We start from the raw sequence: 21199 nt of genomic DNA, 5'->3' as shown, positions 1-21199 counted from the left end.
ATAGCCTTGGGGCATTAGGGGATAAGGTGTGGTAGGTCAGATAGTTGAGTGATGACCTTGGTAATGTTAGTTTATGGTCTTGCTTGTAGTGGGATACCACTATCACCTAATGAAGTGTTTTCTGATTTTTTCCCATTGCTCTCAAGTTAAATTGCTATTAAGTTACATTTTTTACTTTAAAGAACATTGTTATGAACTAGGTCCATTGCCAGCATTCTCTTCTGCAAAGCTGAGAGGTATGTCTCTTGTCAGACTTAATTACCAAGTTTGGTATTTAGTAACAGCTGTTGAGTGAGTCTGGAATAATCTACCATACAAACACCAGTTGATTAGAAAGCTAGAAACGGAACAAGAAGACCTCTTACCAATGGTAAAAGAAGGCATAAGCACATTTAATGGCATGATGATTAAAATTAAAATAGTTTTGAAATTTATTTGGTAGATTTATTTCTTCAAGGACTATTTACCAGCAACACCAACTACTAGTGTTAACTAGAAAATATCTCTTAGATTACTTTTAGCTTCATTGTTTCTATTTTTAAAATGAGTTGCTTATTATTTTCTCCCACAGTTTTTATACATAGGTTTAGAAAGACTCCAGCAAGTCAGGTTTTTTGTGAGGAAAAAGGAATTTTCAGCCATTGCTTATAGTTTGCTTATACACAAAATTGTTAAATTTATGTTTATCCTTAAGAGTTGTGTAAAACTTTTAGTTTAAATTGTGTTTGAATTATTGAGCAGAACATCTAGTATTAAAATTTTTTTAGAAAATTACAGAAACTTGCCAAAACCAGTATGGCTCAGTGGATAGAGCATCGGCCTGCGGACAGAAAGTCCCGGGTTCGATTCCCATCAAGGCATGTACCTTGGTTGCGGGCATATCCCCAGTAGGGGGTGTGCAAGAGGCAACTGGTCCATGATTCTCTCTCATCGATGATTCTAACTCTCTATCCCTCTCTCTTCCTCTCTGTAAAAAATCAATAAAATATATATTTTTTTAAAATTACAGAAACTTGAAGAGGAGAAATATTTTTTAAGTTTTTTTAAAAAAAATATATTTTATTGATTTTTCACCTAGTGGAAGAGAGATGGATAGAGAGTTAGAAACATTGATGAAAGAGAATCATCGATCAGCTGCCTCTTGCACACCCCCTACTGGGGATGTGCCCGCAACCAAGGTACATGCCCTTGCCCCGAATCGAACCCGGGACCTTTCAGTCCGCAGGCCGACGCTCTATCCACTGAGCCAAACCGGTTCTGGCATATCTTTTAAGTTTGTTACAAAAATGACCTGTTGACTTAACGTCAATGAAAGAAAAGAGAAGGGGGTTAAGGACAAATATGTGATACCTTAATAAAGAAATTAAAAAAAAAAGAAAGAAAAGGGAAAAGATAATGTGTCACTTTTTACAAAATGGGTGAAATATTCTTGGAAACTATCATGGGTACATTGCTGTAAATTGATCTAAGTGTGAGTTCTTAGGTGTTCATTTTTTAAATAGGTACTTAGGGTTATTTTAGTAAGTAAAAATGACAAAAAATAAAATAAGCATAAAAAAAGGATATCAACACTCCTTTTAAACCAACTTAGTTTACAGAGTAACTTTAAATTAATTTTGCACTTTCATTTAGCTTTGAAATATTTTCCTTCCATTTATGTTTTGTCATTCTCTAGCTACACGAGGCCAGTGATCTAGTTATATTTATATCAGTTTTATGGCAGAGGGACTGGTACACTGTGAGAAATGCTCAGCAACCATTTGTTGATTGTATATAAGAATATTAGATCTTCTGATTGATATTTCACTAGAAAATTTATGTATATTCTCATCTTAAATTTAAAGTACGAATAAATAAGTTTTCTTCTTAAATTTGTATGTATTTTATTTGTTTTAATCTGTAAATATAAATTTTCTGGGAAAATATGTTGAGGTCAGAAATATAGGCAAGAAAATAATTTCCACTGATATAATATGAAATCATGGTCTTGAAAATGTACCTCAAACTACTTAACTTGGCAACATAATGTATAATTGCTAGACATATTTTGTTTGTTTTATAGCTTGAAAATCTGATAAAATTCTATTGCTGTATTATTATCAAATACTTGAAGCTCTGATTTTAATACGGTAGTTTTTAGGGTATGTCTTAATACAATTACATAAGGAATTAGTTTACCCTGGATGGTTTATTAATAGCAGCTAAGACAACAGCTAAGTTGCAACACAAGCAGACCTTGAAGAGAATGAAGTTTCTGGTATAAATTTTTAAAACTTGAGAATTTGCTTAACAATTCTTTAGTGTATGTGAGTATTATAGGGAGGTACTTTGAAAAATATACTTCAGACTTGCATATTTATACTTACTAATACTTAGTTTCTTAGAGTTGAGCTGGAAGGACTGATTGAATCCTTTGCTTCAGTGAAGCTGCAGATAAGAGTAAGCAGGGTCACCTAAAGATAGATTTACTTAGAGGTTTGGCTGCCTCTCTGGAACCGGTCAGCTTTGAGCAGATTTCCATAAATGGACAGAGCAACTGGAGAGACCCAGTACCTTGGTTGAGAGTGTGGATGATGTGCAACAGGTGGTAAAAACAGTCAGTGGATTTTTTTAATAAATGCTCTCCAAATGACTGGTGTTTAAGGCTGAGCATTTGGGGAATTTTGAGACTAAGTGAATTTTTTTTTCATTTAAAAGTTTTCTGGAAACAGTTTTAAAAGATTCATATTTTTAGTGTATAGAACTTATGGATTTCTAATACGGTTTTACGGAATTTGTATAAATACTTTCTTTTAGTTCCTTTAGAAGATTAGAAACTCTTAGGACCTTTCACCAAGTAAAACAGTCAATGTTTTAAGTCAGGATGTGAAATTAATATTTTGTTAAGATAATAAGTTCTTGAATTGCCTATTTTCCTGTAGGGTCATTGGGTTCTTAAATTTCAATACATAAAAGACATACTTGCCTACCCACTATATGAAAAGTCTCTGTTAGGAACTAGAACAGATATGAAGATGAATTAATATAGCCACTCTGATCTCAAAGAGTTTATTGAATTCTTATCTATGTATATGTTTTTTATTAGAGTCACCTCACTTTATTCTTACAACTATGTGAGGTAAGGAATACTACTGTTTTGTATTAGGAAACCCAGACTTATAAAGAATTAAATTGCTGGCCTACTAACAGAAATTATTGGTATAAGTGTCAGAAGATAGAACCCAAGCTCTTAGACCTAAAAGTCCAAACCTGTGCTGTACACTTTACTGCTTCACAAATAATTCAATCAGCAAAGCAATAAACTAAGTTCAAGGAGAGAGTTACAGAAGGTAGTAAAATTAGGAAACGATTCATGAAAAAAAACCACCATAAAAACTCTTTTTAAAAAATTTCTTGGGCAACACCTAGCAAAGTCCTGAAGGAGAGAGAGCAAGGTTATTGTGAAGGAAATTCCCACATGCTTGGGCGCCGCAGCTAACCCAAGAGGGTCAGTGGGAATTTAACTAATTAATTAAAGTAACTTAGAAATATGTGTTTCTGACTAATTTTGACATGCATGATCCCTGATTTTAGTAACAGTATATAAAAATATATAATTGCCTTTAGGATTGTTAATTCATAATCATTCTTATTCTCCATAAGTTAGTTTGGCCTAAAATTGATACAGGTTTAAATTTTTTAGTTTTTTCTTCTTCTTTTTCCTTAGTATAAGATTCAGAAATTTCTCAGTAATTGCTAGCCAATCTCAATAGTTGCTTTATAGTTAACATTCATTTTACAAAGTGAGGATACTAGATTGTTTTGGTGTTTAAAGTATTTCTATAAATAATTTACATAAACTAATATGTATCAGTGATTTAGCGTTATGGCCATAAGAGTTAATTTGTATTTATGACTTCTACAGCAGTGTGTTTTAATTTAGTAATGTGTTCAGTGCATTTTTAATTAAGTAGAACTTATTTCCCCCCCAGTGGAAGCATCAGTTCATAGCAGTAATGCACACTGCACAGATAAGACGATTGAAGCTGCTGAAGCCCTGCTTCATATGGAATCTCCTACCTGCTTGAGGGATTCAAGAAGTCCTGGTATGTGAACTACCCTATTTATATTAAACCTGTCACATCATTTCATGCATCTAGAATGAATGGTTTTTAAGATACAGGGGCATTGTTGGTGTTCTCAAGATCTGTTTTATATGAATACCTGTGACAGCAGTATTTGATCTTTATTTGTCAAAGTACCCAAGTCTTGAATACTTAATTTTCATAATAAATGAATGCCCAGTATAGATAGACAGAAGTTTATTAAGTTGCTATTTAGACCATCATGCCTTACTTCCTTAACTCTGGTCAATTTATAAACCTTTGTACAATAGTCCTTAAGTGAATGGCAGTTGGGGAGGAGGTGTGGTTGCCTCCTATGACCACCTTTAATTCTTCTGTGATAAAGTGACTCCAGGGAACAATCTATTCTGGAGCAAGGAGGAAGCCATTTCCTTACACTCCCTTCAGGCTGCAAGTTTTTCTTTTCTTTTGGTCCCTTTTTTCCTTTAAGGCTGCCTTTGAGAGTTATGTTGTCCTAATTCTCATTTACCCTAATTTTAATATTCCAATGTTAATTTTACTTGATATAGTAAGTTTGGCTCTTCTTCCTTTTTTTTTTTTTTTAAATATGTTTTTATTTATTTTGGAGAGAGGAAAGGAATGGAAGGAGAGAGGGAAGGAGAGATAGAAACATCTATCATTAGAGAGAATCATTGATGGGCATGTGCCCTGACTGGGAATTAAACTGGGACCTCTTGGTTCATAGGTCAGTACTAAACCTCTGAGCCACACATCTGGGCTGGACCTATTCTTATAGGACTTTACAATAAATACTAAGAGTAACCAGACTTTTAAAGTAAAATAGGAATCCTATGTATTCACAAGTATGAGAAGAAAATTAGGACATATTGATCAGTGTGTTAATCCATGAGAGTAGGTATTATCTCTTTATTGAAATAGAAATGTCATCCTAATTATTTATGCACATTGGAAGAAAGCCAGGACAACATTATTGTTTGTAATAAAGTGCCAAATAGCAGTCTTTACTGTTTTAGTGACCCAAAACTTAGGGCTATTTCATTAAATAAAGTTTTAAATATGCAAAGATATTCATTGGGCTGTAATGAGCATATTTTCCATTTTTTTCATATTTAAAATGAATTATAAGTGCTTGTCACTGAAATCACATTTATTAAATGTCTTAAATTTTATACTTTGTGCATGAATTAGCTAGTTAGAAAATAATGATGGGTACATGGACAGAAAGTATTAAAGAACTCATTATTTTATTTCCAAATATTTTCCCAATTGTCAAAACAATGCAGTTGTCTATAATGAGCTTAAAAATGCAGGGTGGGGAGAAAGAAGGTTTACAGTTGTGAGTATGTGAAATAGGGCTTATTCCTGTATTATTTATTACTTATTGTATTATTTTCCATATGATCAACTGTAAACTAACTTTTGCCCCACTCTGTATATAAAAATGTGAAGACTGGAAGGTGACTATTCCCCTTCTTACCCAGAGGATTAACATTTTCTTTTTTTTCTTTTTTAAACATATTTTATTGATTTTTCACAGAGAGGAAGGGAGAGGGATAGAGAGCTGGAAACATCAATGAGAGAGAATCATCGACCAGCTGCCTCCTGCACACCCCCTACTGGGGATGTGCCCGCAACCAAGGTACATGCCCTTGACCGGAATCGAACCTGGGATCTTTTAGTCCACAGACCGATGCTCTGTCCACTGAGCCAAACCGGTTTTGGCTAACATTTTCTTTAAGTTGATTTTTCTTGCATCTTATTTTCTCACATACTTTAGATCATATTGCATATTCAGCAAGTTAACTTCAAGTTCTTACCCCGCTTTGTTAAATTATTAAACATCACCTCTACTAAGTATTGAATTGTCCACAGTAAGAAGCATTAATGGGGTAGGAAATTTTAATTTTTCAACTTTTTTTTTTTATAGTGGAAGTGTTTGTCCCTCCTTGTGTATCAACTCCAGAATTTATCCATGCTGCTATGAGGCCAGATGTCATTACAGAAACTGTAGTGGAGGTGTCAACTGAAGAATCTGAACCAATGGATACCTCTCCTATTCCTACATCACCAGATAGCCACGAACCAATGAAAAAGAAAAAAGGTAGAGTATATTTACAAATTTCTGGTATGGTGGGTGAAATTTTTTGTATGCAATATATACTGTGGATTTATGATTGATGTTATCTTAACTAGATATTCTCAAAGAATCAGAAATTGAGATTTTCATTTTATATTTTAACATGTTCATACTATTTTAAAAAGAGTCAGTATTTAAGCCCTAAAAGTAGTTGCCTGAAAATGAGATCATAATGGGTGTTGGACACACAGAATGAAAATCAGAGAGTCACTACGCATTTGTCAACTTTGTGGCTCTTTTAGGTTCTTGGTTACTTTTTTTTTTCTTTCCCCCTGGTTTTCTTTACAGAGAGGAAGAGTGAGGGATAGAGAGTTAGAAACATCGACGAGAGAGAAATCATTGACCAGCTGCCTCCTGCACCCCCCCCCCCCCCCCCCCCCCCGGGGATGTGCTCTCAACCAAGGTACACGCTCTTGACTGGAATTGAACCTGGGACCCCTCAGTCCGCAGGCTGTCGCTCTATCCACTGAGCCAAACCAGTTTCAGCTACTTGGTTACTTTTTTAAAAAGGAATTTAATCTTGCACTATTTTTCATAATCCTGTCTTCCTACTCTTTTGTGGACATGAAAATAAAAGCACAACTCTTTTTTTGATACCTTCTTCCCCTCCGCCCCCCATGCCTTCTTTTAAATACCAAGATAGCCAATAGTGATCTATAAGTGAAATAAACTCACTAGTGGGGTAAAGAGAAAGAGTATTTGCACTTAGTTGTCTCCTGCTGGGACATCACTCACCTGATCCTGGTAGATGTGGCACAAGGCTCCAACACATCTCCAACATCCTAAGGAGATGGGCAGTAAGTGGATCCTTTTCCTATTTGAATCAAAGGTAAAACTTGAAATGACACCCTATACAAATTCATACTTATCTAATTCCTCTTTCTTTACATTTTAGAATGGTGGGGGGGAGAAATAAAGGAAACTTTTTTTTAAGGGAAACTTTTTATTAAAAATAATGGTTTTTTCTTTTCTTTATTAGAAGTGTTTCAAATTGATGTGATGTTATCAGGTCTGTGCTTATTGCTGTGAGGGATACAATGAAGATTAGGTCAGAGAGCCTTCCCTCATAATACATCTATATATATGAAAGCCTAAGTGACCGTTCAACTTTTTGAATGGTAGCTATGATGCTCACTGACCACCAGGGGGTAGACACTCAACATACAGGCATGGAAACAGGGAACAGACTGATGAATCTCAGATGGAAGGGGGTAGTAGGGAGGGTGGGCCAGATTAACCAATGATCTTATATGCATACTAGAGGCCCAGGGCACGGATTCTTCATCCTGGCCTGTGAGGATCGGGCTGAATCTGTGTACCAGGCCTCTGACATCCTCCAAGGGGTCCCGGATTGGGAGAGGATGCAGCCTAGGCTGAGGCACCCCACCAGTGCACGAATCTGTGCACTGGGCCTCTAATATCCTATATAATAAAAAGCCAATATGCAAATTGGCCAAACAGCAGAAAGACTAGTCACTGTGACGTGCACTTCCCACCATGGGACAGACGCTCACTGCAGAAGCTGCCCCAGGGTGGTCAGTGTGCTCCCACAGGGGAACACCACTCAGCCAGAAGCCCTGAGCCAGGCTCACAGCTGGCGAGCGCAGTGGCGGTGGTGGGATCTCTTCTATGGCAGCACTAAGGATGTCTGACTGATGGCTTAGGCCCGCTCCCTGCTGAGTCCATGAATTTTGTGCTCTGGGCCTCTATTATATGTATCTTTAAATATATATATATAATTCTGCCGAGACCGGTGTGGCTCAATGGATAGCGCGTCGGCTTGGGGACTGAAGGGTCCTGGGTTCGATTCCTCTCAAGGGCGTGTACCTTGGTTGCGGGCATATCCCCAGCAGGGGGTGTGCAAGAGGCAGCTGATCGATGACTCTCTCTCTCATCGATGTTTCTAACTCTCCCTTCTTCTCTGTACAAAATCAATAAAATAAAATAAAAAAATATATATATATATATTTCTATTGATTTTAGAGAGGAAGGGAGAGGGATAGAGAGATAGAAACATTAATGATGAGAGAGAATCATTGATTGGTTCCTCCTGCACGCCTCCTACTGGGGGGATTGAGCCCACACTTCCAGCATGTGCCCATGGCTGGAATCTAACCTGGGACCTTTAGTCCACAGGCTGATGCACTATCCACTGAGCCAAACCAGCTGCGGCGGATTATATGTATCTTGAGAGAGGTATGAATACATGACAGAATTTAAAAGGAAGAAACACTTCTTGCTGTAAATGTTTAAAAGCAAAAGACATACATATTAATAGCCTTGTTTGCCCAGTGCCCACTGTAGCCTTTGGCTGGTTTCATCCAATGGGAGTTGTGACAAAATACTTAAGAAATTTTTAGGTTTATAAGAGGATAGAAAAGTTCATGAAAAGCTGGGATCATTTAGGGTAGATACCAGGACCTCTAGATAAATCAGTTGATATGTGGAATTAATCAATGTGGTTTGATATAAACCAGGAAATAATTTGCAAATTTAATTTTGATTTTATGTATTTAAAAAACAGATGGCCTTAATTTAAGAATTACACAATACATCATTATTTACTTATTTGTTTGTTTGTAAGTACATTTGGGACATACAGTTAAGTAGGTTATTTTTTATAGCATGGTCTTTTGTATTTCTAGAGCTTGTAATATACTGATGTGTGTTGTGAATCTCAAAGGGAAGATAGCATGCGGTTTTCCAAAAAGTTATTTTACTGTAGAACCCTTTTCCTACAGATGAATAACCTGTTTCTCAAGTAATGTGGTTTGGGAAATGTTGCTTTATAAGAAAGTAAAGTAAGCCTTTATGGGCTAACCTTTCCATTAAGGAAGTTGGCTATTTTGTGATGTAGGGTACAGTAAAGATGTTTGTAGTAGTGCTAATTGATTTGTTCATGTAAATATCATTTACATTGAGAAATTAAGTTCTATTTTAATAAGGAAGCCAGTGAACTTGCTGTTTTTATTTTGGGAAAGCATATTTTTTTCTCTTTTTTTCCTATTTTATTTTATTATTATTTTTTTAATAAATCTTTATTGTTCATATTATTACAAATGTTCCTCATTCCCCCCCCCCCCCATTGCTCCCCTCCACCAGGTTCCCACCCCACCCTATGCCCCTTCCCCACCCTCTGCCCTTTCCCCACCCCCCATTGTACTCATCCATAGCATAGTTTATGTTCAGTCTCTTTCCACATCCCTCCTTTCCCCTTTCCCCTGAGAATCGTCAGTTCACTCCCCTTCCATACCTCTGATTCTATTATATTCACCAGTTAATATTGTTCATCAGATTTTTTTTTTTAATTCCCTTGGTTTTTAGATTCACTTGTTGATAGTTACGTATTTGTTGTTCATCGTTTTTATCTTTATTTACTTTCTCTTCCTAAAGAACTCCCTTCAGCAATTCATATAATTCTGATTTGGCGGTGATGAACTCCTTTAGCTTTTTTTTTTTTTTTATTAGTGAAGCTCTTTATCTGACCTTCGATTCTGAGTGATAGCTTTGCTGGGTAGATTATTTTTGGCTGTAGGTTTTTGCTGTTCATTACCTTGAATATTTCTTGCCATTCCCGTCTGGCCTGCATGGTTTCTGTTGAGAAATCAGCTGACAATCGTTTGGGTGTTCCTTTATAGGTAACTACCTGCTTTTCTCTTGCTGCTTTTAATATTCTCTCTCTGTCTTTTGCTCTTGGAATTTTATTTTTATTTTATTATTATTATTTAAATATATTGATTTTGTACAGAGAGGAAGGGAGAAAGATAGAAAGCTAGAAACATCGATGAGAGTCATCGATCAGCTGCCTCTTGCACACCCCCTACTGGGGATATGCCCGCAACCAAGGTACATGCCCTTGACCCGAATTGAACCCAGGTCCCTTCAGTTCCCAAGCTGACGCTCTTATCCATTAAGCCAAACCAGTCTCGGCTGCTCTTGGAATTTTATTATGATATGTCTTGGTGTGGTCTTCTTTGGATTCCTTTTGTTTGGAGTTCTGTGTGCTTCTTGGACTTGTAAGTCTAATTCTTTCACCAGGTGGGGGAAGTTTTCTGTCACTATTTCTTTCAGTATGTTTTTGATATCTTGCTCTCTCTCATCTTCTGGGACCTCCATAATTCTGATATTGGCTCGCTTGAAGTTGTCCCAGAGGTTTCTTACATTATCTTCAACTTTCTGGATTCTCTTGTTTTCTTGCTTCTGTGGAGGAGTGTCTTCTGGCTCTTTATGTTCCAAATCTTTGACTTGATTCTTGCGATCTTCCATTTTGTTTTTAGGACTCTGTGTGTAATATTTTTTATTTCAGACAATGTATTCTTTATTTCTTGTTGATCCCTTATTATTTTTGTTAATCCCTTATTATTCCTAGTTGATCCCTTTTCATATCCTCATAGGTCTTATCGACCTTTTCTAGGAAATTATTGAAAAACCTTATAAGCGTGGTTCTGAACTCTATATCCAGTCTCTTCTTTTCCTCCATTTCTTTTGTTTGTGATCTATTTCCTTGTCTTGGCATTTTCACAGCTTCCCTGAGTTGGTAGGATGGTGTGCTAAGGTGTCCTATATGATTCAGTGAGTCAGCCTCCCAGTTACCTGAGGTGGACATTCTTGGTGTAGCCCTTTGTGGGCTGTGTGTGCAGTCTTGTTGTTAAGCCTTGCTTGTTGTTGGTATTACTGGGAAGCGTTGATCTCCAAGCCAATTGGCTATCAGGATCGAAAGTGTCTCAGCTAGGAGGTTTCTGTATTTCGCTTGAATGGGGCGGAGTCTCGGGGTGGCACAGACAAGCTTTGTTGAATCCCGCACAATTTGTTGCAGGCATGCGCACCTCTTTGGTATAGGCGCAGACAAGCTTTAGATTCCTGTCTGTTACTCCCTAGGAGAGTCCCATTCACTACGAACGAGAAAGCTAGCCATTGGAAGGGCTTCTGTGCTCCGCTTGGATGGGGCGGAGTCTCGGGTGGTGCAAACAAGCTTTATTCAGCCCCTCTCTACAAGGGTCTGGTTTCTGAGTCCCGCAGTAACGGCCACTGGCTTCACACACCTCTAAGAGATCTCTTCCCACTGCCTGACAGTCTGGCCTCTCCCTGTCTGGGGTCGTCTATCAGCGCAATAGGGTGGTTCTGTTTTCCTCCCGAACAAGAAAGCCAGCCGCTTATTAGCTGTCCACCCTCTCCATGCTCCGCAAGCAAGCCAGCAGCGAACTCTGCAGCCGCCTTTTGCGCGCACAGTTCTCCACACCTTCACAGTTCCTGAAGCTCAGCGTACCTTCTCTCTCCTTCCCAGATGGTAGAGCCTCCTCTCAGCCAGCCATCTGGTGCTTCAGGGCGATGTTTCCCCTGTTTTCCAGTTCTAAATTCAAATTTGTTGTGGTAAGCTGCATTCGGTGTCTACCCTATGCCGCCATCTTGGTTTCTCCAGGAAAGCATACTTTTTATTGATTAGAATTAACATAATGAAATCCTAGGAGGAGATCCAAGATGGCTGCGCCCAGGTGAACACCTAGCCGCAGCCGCACACAACAATTTCAATAAAATACAACTAAAATATAAAACGGACATTGCCCAGAACTACAGGAAGGTTGACTGACTGGAAATTCTACAGCGAGAAGCAAGGAGAAAACCAGAAGGAGGCGCGGAGGAGCTGGAAAAGTCCAAGGTACGGAGACGCGGAGCGCGGAAAGGACGGAGCCGGAGAGGAGGGAGGCCGAGTGCCTGGCAGGCGTTCCCTAGTGGAAAGGAGATAAAACTCTGACTGTGCTGGGCCCCCGACTGCTCTGAACCCCAGTTCTGGGCCAGACCCCGGGGACTCGGGCTCAGCCATAGGGAACCGGGCTGTAAAGCGGAACCCCGGGGAGAGGCGAAAGGAGGTCCCGGAGGCGCGCACACTGTGCGCAGAGAAGGGACGGTCGGCTGTGCTGCGGGATTGCCCTGATGGGAAGGAGACTGGGGCTACAGATTGCTCTGAACGCCACCTCCAACTCCACTTCCAAATGAACTGAACCCCAATACCGGGCTCATTGTGGAGAGCATAGACTGTTTGGCAGCAGGCGAAAATCGAGGGCACCTTTCTCTCAGAGGCGCCGGCAGGGAGCACTGAAGGACCCGCATAGGGCAGGGTTGATGGAAGCCAAAGCTGCAGGCTCCACCCTGAAACCCCGTCCCATCTGTAACTGCGAAATGCGACAACAAAATAGATCACAAACGAAAGAAATGGAGGACAAAAAGCGTCTGGATATAGAGTTCAAATCTACGCTTATAAGGTTTTTCAAGAATTTCCTAGAAAAGATGGATAAGGCCTATGAGGATATGAAAAGAGATCAACTAGAATTAATAAGGAGTCAACAAGAAATGATAAGGGATCAACAAGAAATAAAGAATGCATTGTCTGAAATAAAAAATATTACACAGAGTCCTAAAAACAGAAGGGAAGATCGCAAGAATCAAGTCAAAGATTTGGAACATAAAGAGCCAGAAGACACTCCTCCACAGAAGCTAGAAGGCAAGAGAATCCAGAAAATTGAAGATAATGTAAGAAACCTCTAGGACAACTTCAAGCGAACCAACATCAGAATTATGGGGGTCCCAGAAGATGAGAGAGAGCAAGATATCAAAAACATACTGATAGAAATAGTGACAGAAAACTTCCCCCACCTGGTGAAAAAATTAGACTTACAAGTCCAGGAAGCTCACAGAACTCCAAACAAAAGGAATCCAAAGAGATCCACACCGAGACACATCATTATTAAAATTCCAAGAGCAAAAGACAGAGAGAGAATATTAAAAGAAGCAAGAGGAAAGAAGGTAGTAACCTATAAAGGAGCACCTACACGATTGTCAGCTGACTTCTCAACAGAAACCATGCAGGCCAGAAGGGAATGGCAAGAAATATTCAAGGTGATGAATAACAAGAACCTACAGCCAAAAATAATCTACCCAGCAAAGCTATCACTCAGAATCGAAGGCCAGATAAAGAGCTTCACTAATAAAAAAAAGCTAAAGGAGTTCATCACCGCCAAACCAGAATTATATGAATTGCTGAAGGGGGTTCTTTCAGAAGAGAAAGTAAACAAAGATAAAAATTATGAACAACAAATACGTAACTATCAACAAGTGAATCTAAAAACCAAGGAAATTAAAAAAATCTGGTGAACAATGTTAAGTGTTGAATATAATAGAATCAGAGGTATGGAAGGGGAGTGAACTGACGATTCTTGGGGAAAAGGGGAGAGGGGGGGGCGTGGGAAGAGACTGAACATAAACTGTGCACCTATGGATGAGGACAATGGGGAGAGGGGAAAGGGCAGAGGGTGGGGTGGGAACCTGGTGGAGGAGAGCAATGGTGGGAGGGGAAAAAAAGAACATTTGTAATAATATGAACAACAAAAGCTTATTTAAAAAAAAAAAAGAAATCCTAGATCACAGTATCTATGCATTTGAAGATATAATGGATTTTAATTTATTTGGTTGAAAATAGTCCTTGCTAATGAAGAGTAGAGTGACATCATAAATCCCAAGTGTATGACAGTCACAAAATCTGTAATAATATACAGGCATACCTCAGGTATTACTGGTTTAGTTCCACACCATTACAATAAAGTGAGTCACACAAATTTTTTGGTTTCCAGTACACATAAAAGTTACTATTTTAAAAGTTATACTATTACTATTTTAAAAGTTGTTATACTATTAAGTGTGCAATAAATAGCATTTTAGCTTTAAAAATGTATATTACTTTAATGAAAAACACTTTATTGCTAAAAAAAAAAAAATGCTATCCATCACTTGAGCTTTCAGGAGTTGGAATCATCTTGCTGGTGGAGGGTCTTGCCATGTTGTTAATGGCTGCTGACTGATAGGGGTGGTGGTCACTGAAGTTGCGGTGGCTGTGGCAATTCTGTACCATAAGACAACAATGAAGTTCGCTGCACTGATTGACTTTCTTCCATTTGAATATGTAGAAGCCATTATAGGATTAGCCTAGTTTCAATATTTTGTATCAGGGAATAGGGAGGTCTGAGGAGAGGGAGAGGTGGAGATCAGCTAGTGGAAGCAGTCAGAACACACATTTATCAATTAAGTTCACTGGCTTATGTGGGTGTGATTCATGGCACCCCAAAACAACAATAGTAACATCAAAGATCACTGATCACAGATCACCATAACAAACATAATTAATGATAAAGCTTAAAATATTGTGAAAATTACCAAAATATGATAGAGCCAATTACCGGTGGGAAAATGATGCCAATAGACTTGCTTGACTCTGAGTCTTCTATTCATTAAAACAAACAAACAAACAAAAAAAACATACAAAGCCCATTAAAGCCAAGAACAAAAAAACAATGTGTTTATGTATTTAATCTGAAAACACAACAGTCTCTTCATTCCTGGCTTTGCTTTCCACGATTTTGGTTACCCACGGTCAACCAGGTCTGAACACATTAAATGAAAAAGTCCACAAATGAATGATTCATCAGATTTGAATTGCAGACAGTTCTGAGTAATGTGATGAAATCTTGAGCCTTCCAGCCCTGAATGTCAATTCTCCTTTGGTCCAGCATCTCCACACTGTATATATGCTCACTGCCCATTAAACTTAGTAGCTGTCCCTTATCAGATTGACTGTCTTATCACAGTGCTTGTGTTCAGGTCACCCTTATTTTTACTTCATAACGGCCCCAAAGCACTAGAGTAGTGATCCTGGCACTTGAGATATGCCAAAGAGAAGCCCTAAAGTGCTTCCTTTAAGTGAATAAGTATGTATGTATGTATGTATGTATGTATGTATGTATAGGAAACAACATAGTATATATAGGGTTCAGTATTTCCCATAGTTTCAGGTAACCACCTGGGATCTTTGAAGGTCTCTCCCACAGATAAGGGAGGACTACTGGATAATATATGTGAATATTCCCAACCTCTTTGTGGAGGCTTCTCTTCACCTGCCAGCATTCATTCATCAATGCTGAAAATTGAATATAGTGCATTTCAGGCTTATGCCTTTTTTAGGGTAGAGAAGTATAGCTCTTGCTTTTCTGTTCATTGTGGATGCTGGTCTTAGGGAGCCTTCTGACAGAAGCAAGGAGAAACAACAGTAAGGACATAAACATTTACTAGAACCAAATCTTTGTGGTTCAGTGTTTGAGCGTGGACCTGTGAACCAAGAGGTCCCAGTTCCATTTCCGGTCAGGACAGAAGCTGGGTTGCAGACTCATCCCCAGTATGGGGTGTGCAGGAGGCAGCCAATCAGTGATTCTCTCTCATCCAATCTAATAAAAAAGTAATATGCAGATTGACCATCATTCCAATACACAAGATGGCTACCACAAGATGGCCAGCAGGGGAGGGCAATTGGGAGGGACCAGGCCTACAAGGGAGGGCAGTTGGGGGCGATCAAGCCTGCAAGGGAGGGTAGTTAGGGGTGACCAGGTTGGCAGAGGAGGGAAGTTGGGGACAAACAGGCTGACAGGGGAGCAGTTAGACATCAATCAGGCTGGCATGGGAGTGGTTAGGGGTGATCAGGCTGGCAGGCAGAAGCGGTTAGGGGCAATCAGGAAGGCAGGCAGGCAAGCAATTGGGAGCCAGCAGTCCTAGATTGTGAGAGGGATGTCAGACTGCCCGTTTAGGCCAATAGGCCCAAGGTGGGATCAGGCCTAAACGGGCAGTCTGACATCCCTAGAGGGATCCCAGATTGGAGAGGATGCAGGCTGGGCTGAGGGACACCCCCCCCCCCAATGCATGAATTTTATGCACCAGGCCTCTAGTCATTTATATTTCTCCCTCTCCCTATCTGAAATAATAGAGAATGTTTAAAATAATAGTTTTTACCTTTTCTCATTTGAACTCAAAGGGCTTGTGAGATTATCAGGTCCTCTGCAGTAACTAGTAAAGCTTTTTGTAATAATCATCTAGAACAGAAAACAAAAGTTTGCAGTAGAATCTATTTCCATTGCCACATTATTGGAAAAGTTTAGCAAACTGAGGCTCTGACCATGTAAATAGTAGGTTAGCAGAACCTGACTTGCCTTATACATTGAGATTACTACCAACTAAATGCTCTAATCTAAAATTGTAGAAGTGCTTTAGATGTTCTTAGATGAGACTTCCTATATATGCTGAATATATTAATATACAAGTTTGTCTTCATGAATAATGTATTATCAAGGAATCTGCTAATCATGCTTGTATTGTTTTTAATGTATGGTTTCATTATCTTATTTTTTCAGTTGGCCGTAAACCGAAGACCCAGCAATCACCAATTTCCAATGGGTCTCCTGAGTTGGGTATAAAGAAGAAACCCAGAGAAGGAAAAGGTAATTTGGGAAAGGCTATTTTGGAGGCCAGATGATTTTTTTTTTTTTTTCAGTCTGAAATATTTCTATGTGCATATGTGGCAGTACTATCTTTTTTTAATATATTTTATTGACTAAAGAGAGGAAGGGAAGGGAGGGGGGGAGAGAGTTAGAAACATCAGTGATGAGAATCATTGATTGGCTGCCTTCTGCCCATCCCCTACTGGGGTTTGAGCCTATAACCCAGTCATGTGCCTTGATGGAATCAAACTGTGATCTCCTGGTTGATGCTTAACCACTGAGCTACCCTGGCTAGACAGTACTATTTTCAGTAATGCTTAGCAAGGAGCTTTTCAAACTATGCTCACTACTGTCTGCCTGAGTTTCTGTAGCCACGGATACATGAGATGAGTGCGAAGGGGTAGGCACTTAATTTGGAAAAGGTTTTTTTATTTATTTTTTTTTAAATATATATTTTATTGATTTTTTACAGAGAGGAAGAGAGAGAGATAGAGAGTTAGAAACATCGATGAGAGAGAGTCATCGATCAGCTGCCTCTTGCACACCCCCTACTGGGAATGTGCCTGCAACCATAGTACATGCCCTTGACTGGAATCGAACCCGGGACCCTTGAGTCCGCAGGCCGATGCTCTATCCACTGAGCCAAACCGGTTTCGGCTGGAAAAGGTTTTAAGTGCAATATGATGTACACCCCTTAAGAGCTATTGTTCTACAGCAAGCATGTCAAACTCCCCGCCCATGGGTTGCATGTTATTTGGCCTGTGTTAGCTTTTGAGTTTGACATACTTGTCTAGAGGATGTGTATGTATAACAGCAGGCATCCTCATATAGAGCAACTTAGAATTGAAAGAAGGTTACAACTAAGACTTACTTTTGATGCACAATTTCTTAACTAATAGAAGCTGTGCATTAAATAATTTAAGGCAAGCTGAATTCAGTTTCTCAATCACCAAATTTGAGTCATGTCAATCAGGAGTCAGAACAAAAATTTACCATTTTTTGCTTTAGAATTTGTATATTTTCATTACAAATAAAAATAGCAACAATCTTCCTACCTTTTATGCTCTCCTAATTTATTGGGTAAGTTGATGTTAAGTAATCCTACCTAATAAAGAGGGAATATGCTAATTGACTGCCACATCCTCAAATATGGCGGATCACAGTCCCTTCAGACCCACCGGGACAATAGGTGTGTGGCATGGCCTGGCCTTCCCCCAGATGGGTCTGGCCACTCTATGTGCCTGCCTCCGGAGTCCTCCAGTCCCCTCAGCCCTCCAGCTGCCCAGGGCAGGCTTGAGGCACAGACAAGCCTTTGAAGGCAGCTGTCCAGCCGCCCAGGGCTGCCTGAGGCTCAGGTAACCAGAGCTGGCTGAGGCTTGTGCTGCTGACAGTGGCTGCAGCAGAGGTGTGATGGGGCTTGCCTTCCCCTGATTGCTGGGTCTCCTCCCATCCCTGAGGGCTCCTGGACTGTGAGAGGGGGCAGGCCAGGCCCAAGAGATCCCCCTCCAGTGCATGAATTTTCATGCACTGGGCCTCTAGTACTTTAATAATGGTTTCATGTTTGTTCTGGTAATGTAATAGTTAAAAACTGATCACTTCCCATGAATAAATGTTTTCAGACAAGTATTCAATAAATGGATCTTTTTATTTTTATTAGTGACCCAGTGCACAAATGCATGCACATTGAAAGGAAACTAATTACAAGATATATTTTAATATCATTATTCACCTTTCTCTATAATAGAAGTGCCAACCAAATTCACAATCAACAATGACAGATCAAAACACATGCGTGTGATTGGTGCCAGTGAGAGCTTTATGTGTATTGTGCATGTGCAAGTCAGTTTAACCTCTTATATATAGAGAATAAACTCGCTTAATTAGACCTGCTTTCTGATTTAGTTAACTTTTTCCAGCCCAGTGAAGCACCCCAACTTCTCTTTCAGGTAATTGTCAACAACACAGCAATAAATACCAACACAAAGCAGATTATTATTATAGATCATGTAGGGAGAACAAAAGGTAAAATATTTGATCGCAGCAGTGTTTGACTATATTCTGCTCAGTGAGCAAACCTGAAGTTATTTTCAAGGTCCACCCTTTTCATTCGGGTCCAGTTTCTAAGCTTTCTAAATCTCCGTTTTCTGGCTAATGAAAAGAAAATAGGATTCCACTCAGTTGTCTGTCTTCCCACTCTAGGACTTCTATGAGGATCAAATGAGATGAGGCACATGAAAACACTTCACAGACATTTGGTTCAAGGGTAAAATGTTTGCACCTGGCTATAAAGCAAGTCGTGTTCCTGAGCTGAAGAAACTCCAAGAAGGCTAGTTGCTAGGGAGAGGAAGCCGCGGGGCATTGCTTTGTGACGTCATTACTTGGCACCTATAGCCATAGTTGCTGGGCTGTGCTGTGGGCTGCGTTTTGTGCCATGGGGTCTCGGCAGTGTTGGCTGTGATTTGGTGGGCTGTCACCCCAGGGTAGTGGCGAGGCCTGTACCCCACTTAAGGGAAGCCAAGTGTTGCTTTGTGGGTGCCAGGTCCACGGTGCTGTTTCTCTTGTAAACCTGAATTCTATTTAAAATTGTGCTGTATTTTTTTCTCCTGTTACCTGAAAACATAATGTGTATGCATATATTAAAAATATTCTACAAATGTCCAGGTCATATTCACCAGCTGGCATTTTACTTAATGTGTGGGTGTTTTGCATTGTGGTGTTTAATCAAGACATTAACATGAGTAGAAGAGTATTGATTTAAGACAAATTTGAGACCCACTAAAATTAATTGTTGTATGTTTGTCCTGGTGGCTGTGGACTTTTTTCTTTGTGCATCATTAAATGTCTTAGTTCTCGAAGTACAGCTTTAATGCTCTATGAATTTCAGCATTTTGCTAATAGTGGTATGCTCTGTGCACCTACCATTCCTCTGGAATTATTTATTCCAGTCGTATTAATTTTGTTTACCAGTCTTACTGATGGAGGAGCTTCTGGGTATTTAGGTCCACATTCTACTTGCAGGCTATATACTCTGTTGTCATAATATGTTCTTGGTGGCCCAATAATCATGCCTATCCACTTTGTGTCATATCTTCATCATCTTCAAGGCCCCAGCTACCCAGACCATCACCTACTCGTTTTTGTCCTTCAAGTTCTTCCAATAAGTGAAAGTTACCAGGAACTTGATCCCCTGTGGGGACCACCATCTTCTTTTGCACCCTGACCCAGCCATCCCCAGCCATACATCTTGATGTATAGTAGTTGAAAGTGATGTAGTTCAAAGTCATGCATATATATATATATATATATATATATATATTCATTTTATTTATTTATTTTAAAAAATAGATTTTATTGATCTTTTACAGAGAGGAAGGGAGAGATATAGAGAGCTAGAAACGTTGATGAGAGAGAAACATCGACCAGCTGCCTCTTGCACACCCCCTACTGGGGATGTGCCCACAACTTGGGTACATGCCCTTGACCGGAATCGAACCCGGGACCTTTCAGTCCGCAGACCGACGCTCTACCACTGAGCCAAACCGGTTTCGGCTATATATTCATTTTAGAGAGGAATGTGGTGGGAGGAAACATCCCTTTTCAATAAATTAATAAGTGCCTTTTGATGAATTTTGATCATAGAATTTGAGCTTATAAAAACATACAAATTTAAATATATTCAGAGTTTTAATCTGTAAATTAATAAATATTCTGTTTTAAGTTCACTCAGTGCTATGCATTATGCCTTTGCCTTTATTGAACTCAAAATCTAGGCTAGGATAATACATGATAGTATAAAATCTAGGATCTCAATTATGTTAGTACCATAACTGGAAATGTACATAGGATGTTATTTTAAAAATCCAGTAAACAAAATAAAACTAAGAAAACAAAGAAAGGAAAAAAAAATATCCAGCAAACAGCCCGACTGATGTAGCTCAGCAGTTGAGAATTGAGTCAGGAATCAAGAGGCCACCGATTCGATTCCAGGTCAGGGCACTTGCTCGATACAGGCTCAATACCCTGGTGGGGAGGCATGCAGGAGGCAGCTGATGGTGATGTCTGTCTCTCATCAATGTTTCTATCCCTCTCCCTTATGCTCTCTCTTAAAAAAAAAAAAAAAAATGCAGCTAACAAGTATATTTATGAATTTTGTTATGATGAAAAATACTTTATATCACTTACTAGAAACACAATTTGACACTGTTCAAAGATTGCCAATATAGTCAAGTACTTAATGACAGACTCAGTACATTTGCGTTTACAAGTAATAAATGATTTTATTTTTATCTAGCACAATTAAATATTTGCTTCTAATCAATATCTATCATTGCTTTCTAAGGAAACACAACCTACTTGTGGGAGTTTCTTTTAGATCTACTTCAAGATAAAAATACTTGTCCCCGGTATATTAAGTGGACTCAGAGAGAAAAGGGCATATTCAAGCTTGTGGATTCAAAGGCTGTCTCTAAGCTTTGGGGAAAACATAAGAACAAGCCAGACATGAACTATGAAACTATGGGACGAGCTTTGAGGTAAGAGCATGAAGGAATGCGTTTTCAAACAAAATTTACACATCTCTTCCTATTGTCTGTTAGCTGTTTGAAGAGAAGCTGTGAAAATCCTTTATTTATGATAACTTAATTTTGGAGGATATTCTAAAGAAG

General features: G+C 39.1%; 1 protein-coding gene and 1 pseudogene across 12 annotated transcripts in view; one reads left to right on the top strand and one right to left on the bottom strand.

Moving 5' to 3' along the window:
• The window catches only part of ELF2 (E74 like ETS transcription factor 2), a 94874-nt gene that overhangs the window by 66534 nt on the left and 7141 nt on the right, over window positions 1-21199 (top strand). For 10 of the 12 annotated variants that reach the window (XM_045576412.1, XM_036424820.2, XM_045576410.1 and 7 more), the window contains 4 exons: window positions 3972-4085; window positions 6013-6186; window positions 16449-16535; window positions 20875-21067. In XM_045576412.1, coding sequence (XP_045432368.1) covers window positions 4046-4085; window positions 6013-6186; window positions 16449-16535; window positions 20875-21067 — 494 coding nt within the window. In that variant the 5' untranslated portion in view covers window positions 3972-4045. The remainder of the gene's footprint in view (window positions 1-3971; window positions 4086-6012; window positions 6187-16448; window positions 16536-20874; window positions 21068-21199) is intronic. The other 2 variants (XM_036424821.2, XM_036424819.2) reach the window with 1 other exon arrangement.
• LOC118711613 lies at window positions 18616-19829 on the bottom strand (annotated as a pseudogene).

The sequence above is a fragment of the Pipistrellus kuhlii genome, unplaced genomic scaffold (assembly GCF_014108245.1).
Source record: "Pipistrellus kuhlii isolate mPipKuh1 unplaced genomic scaffold, mPipKuh1.p scaffold_m20_p_8, whole genome shotgun sequence".
In the NCBI taxonomy this organism is placed as follows: Eukaryota; Metazoa; Chordata; class Mammalia; order Chiroptera; family Vespertilionidae; genus Pipistrellus; species Pipistrellus kuhlii.
The sequence above is the reverse complement of the archived record's forward strand: the minus strand, read 5'-3'. Positions and strand labels throughout refer to the sequence as shown.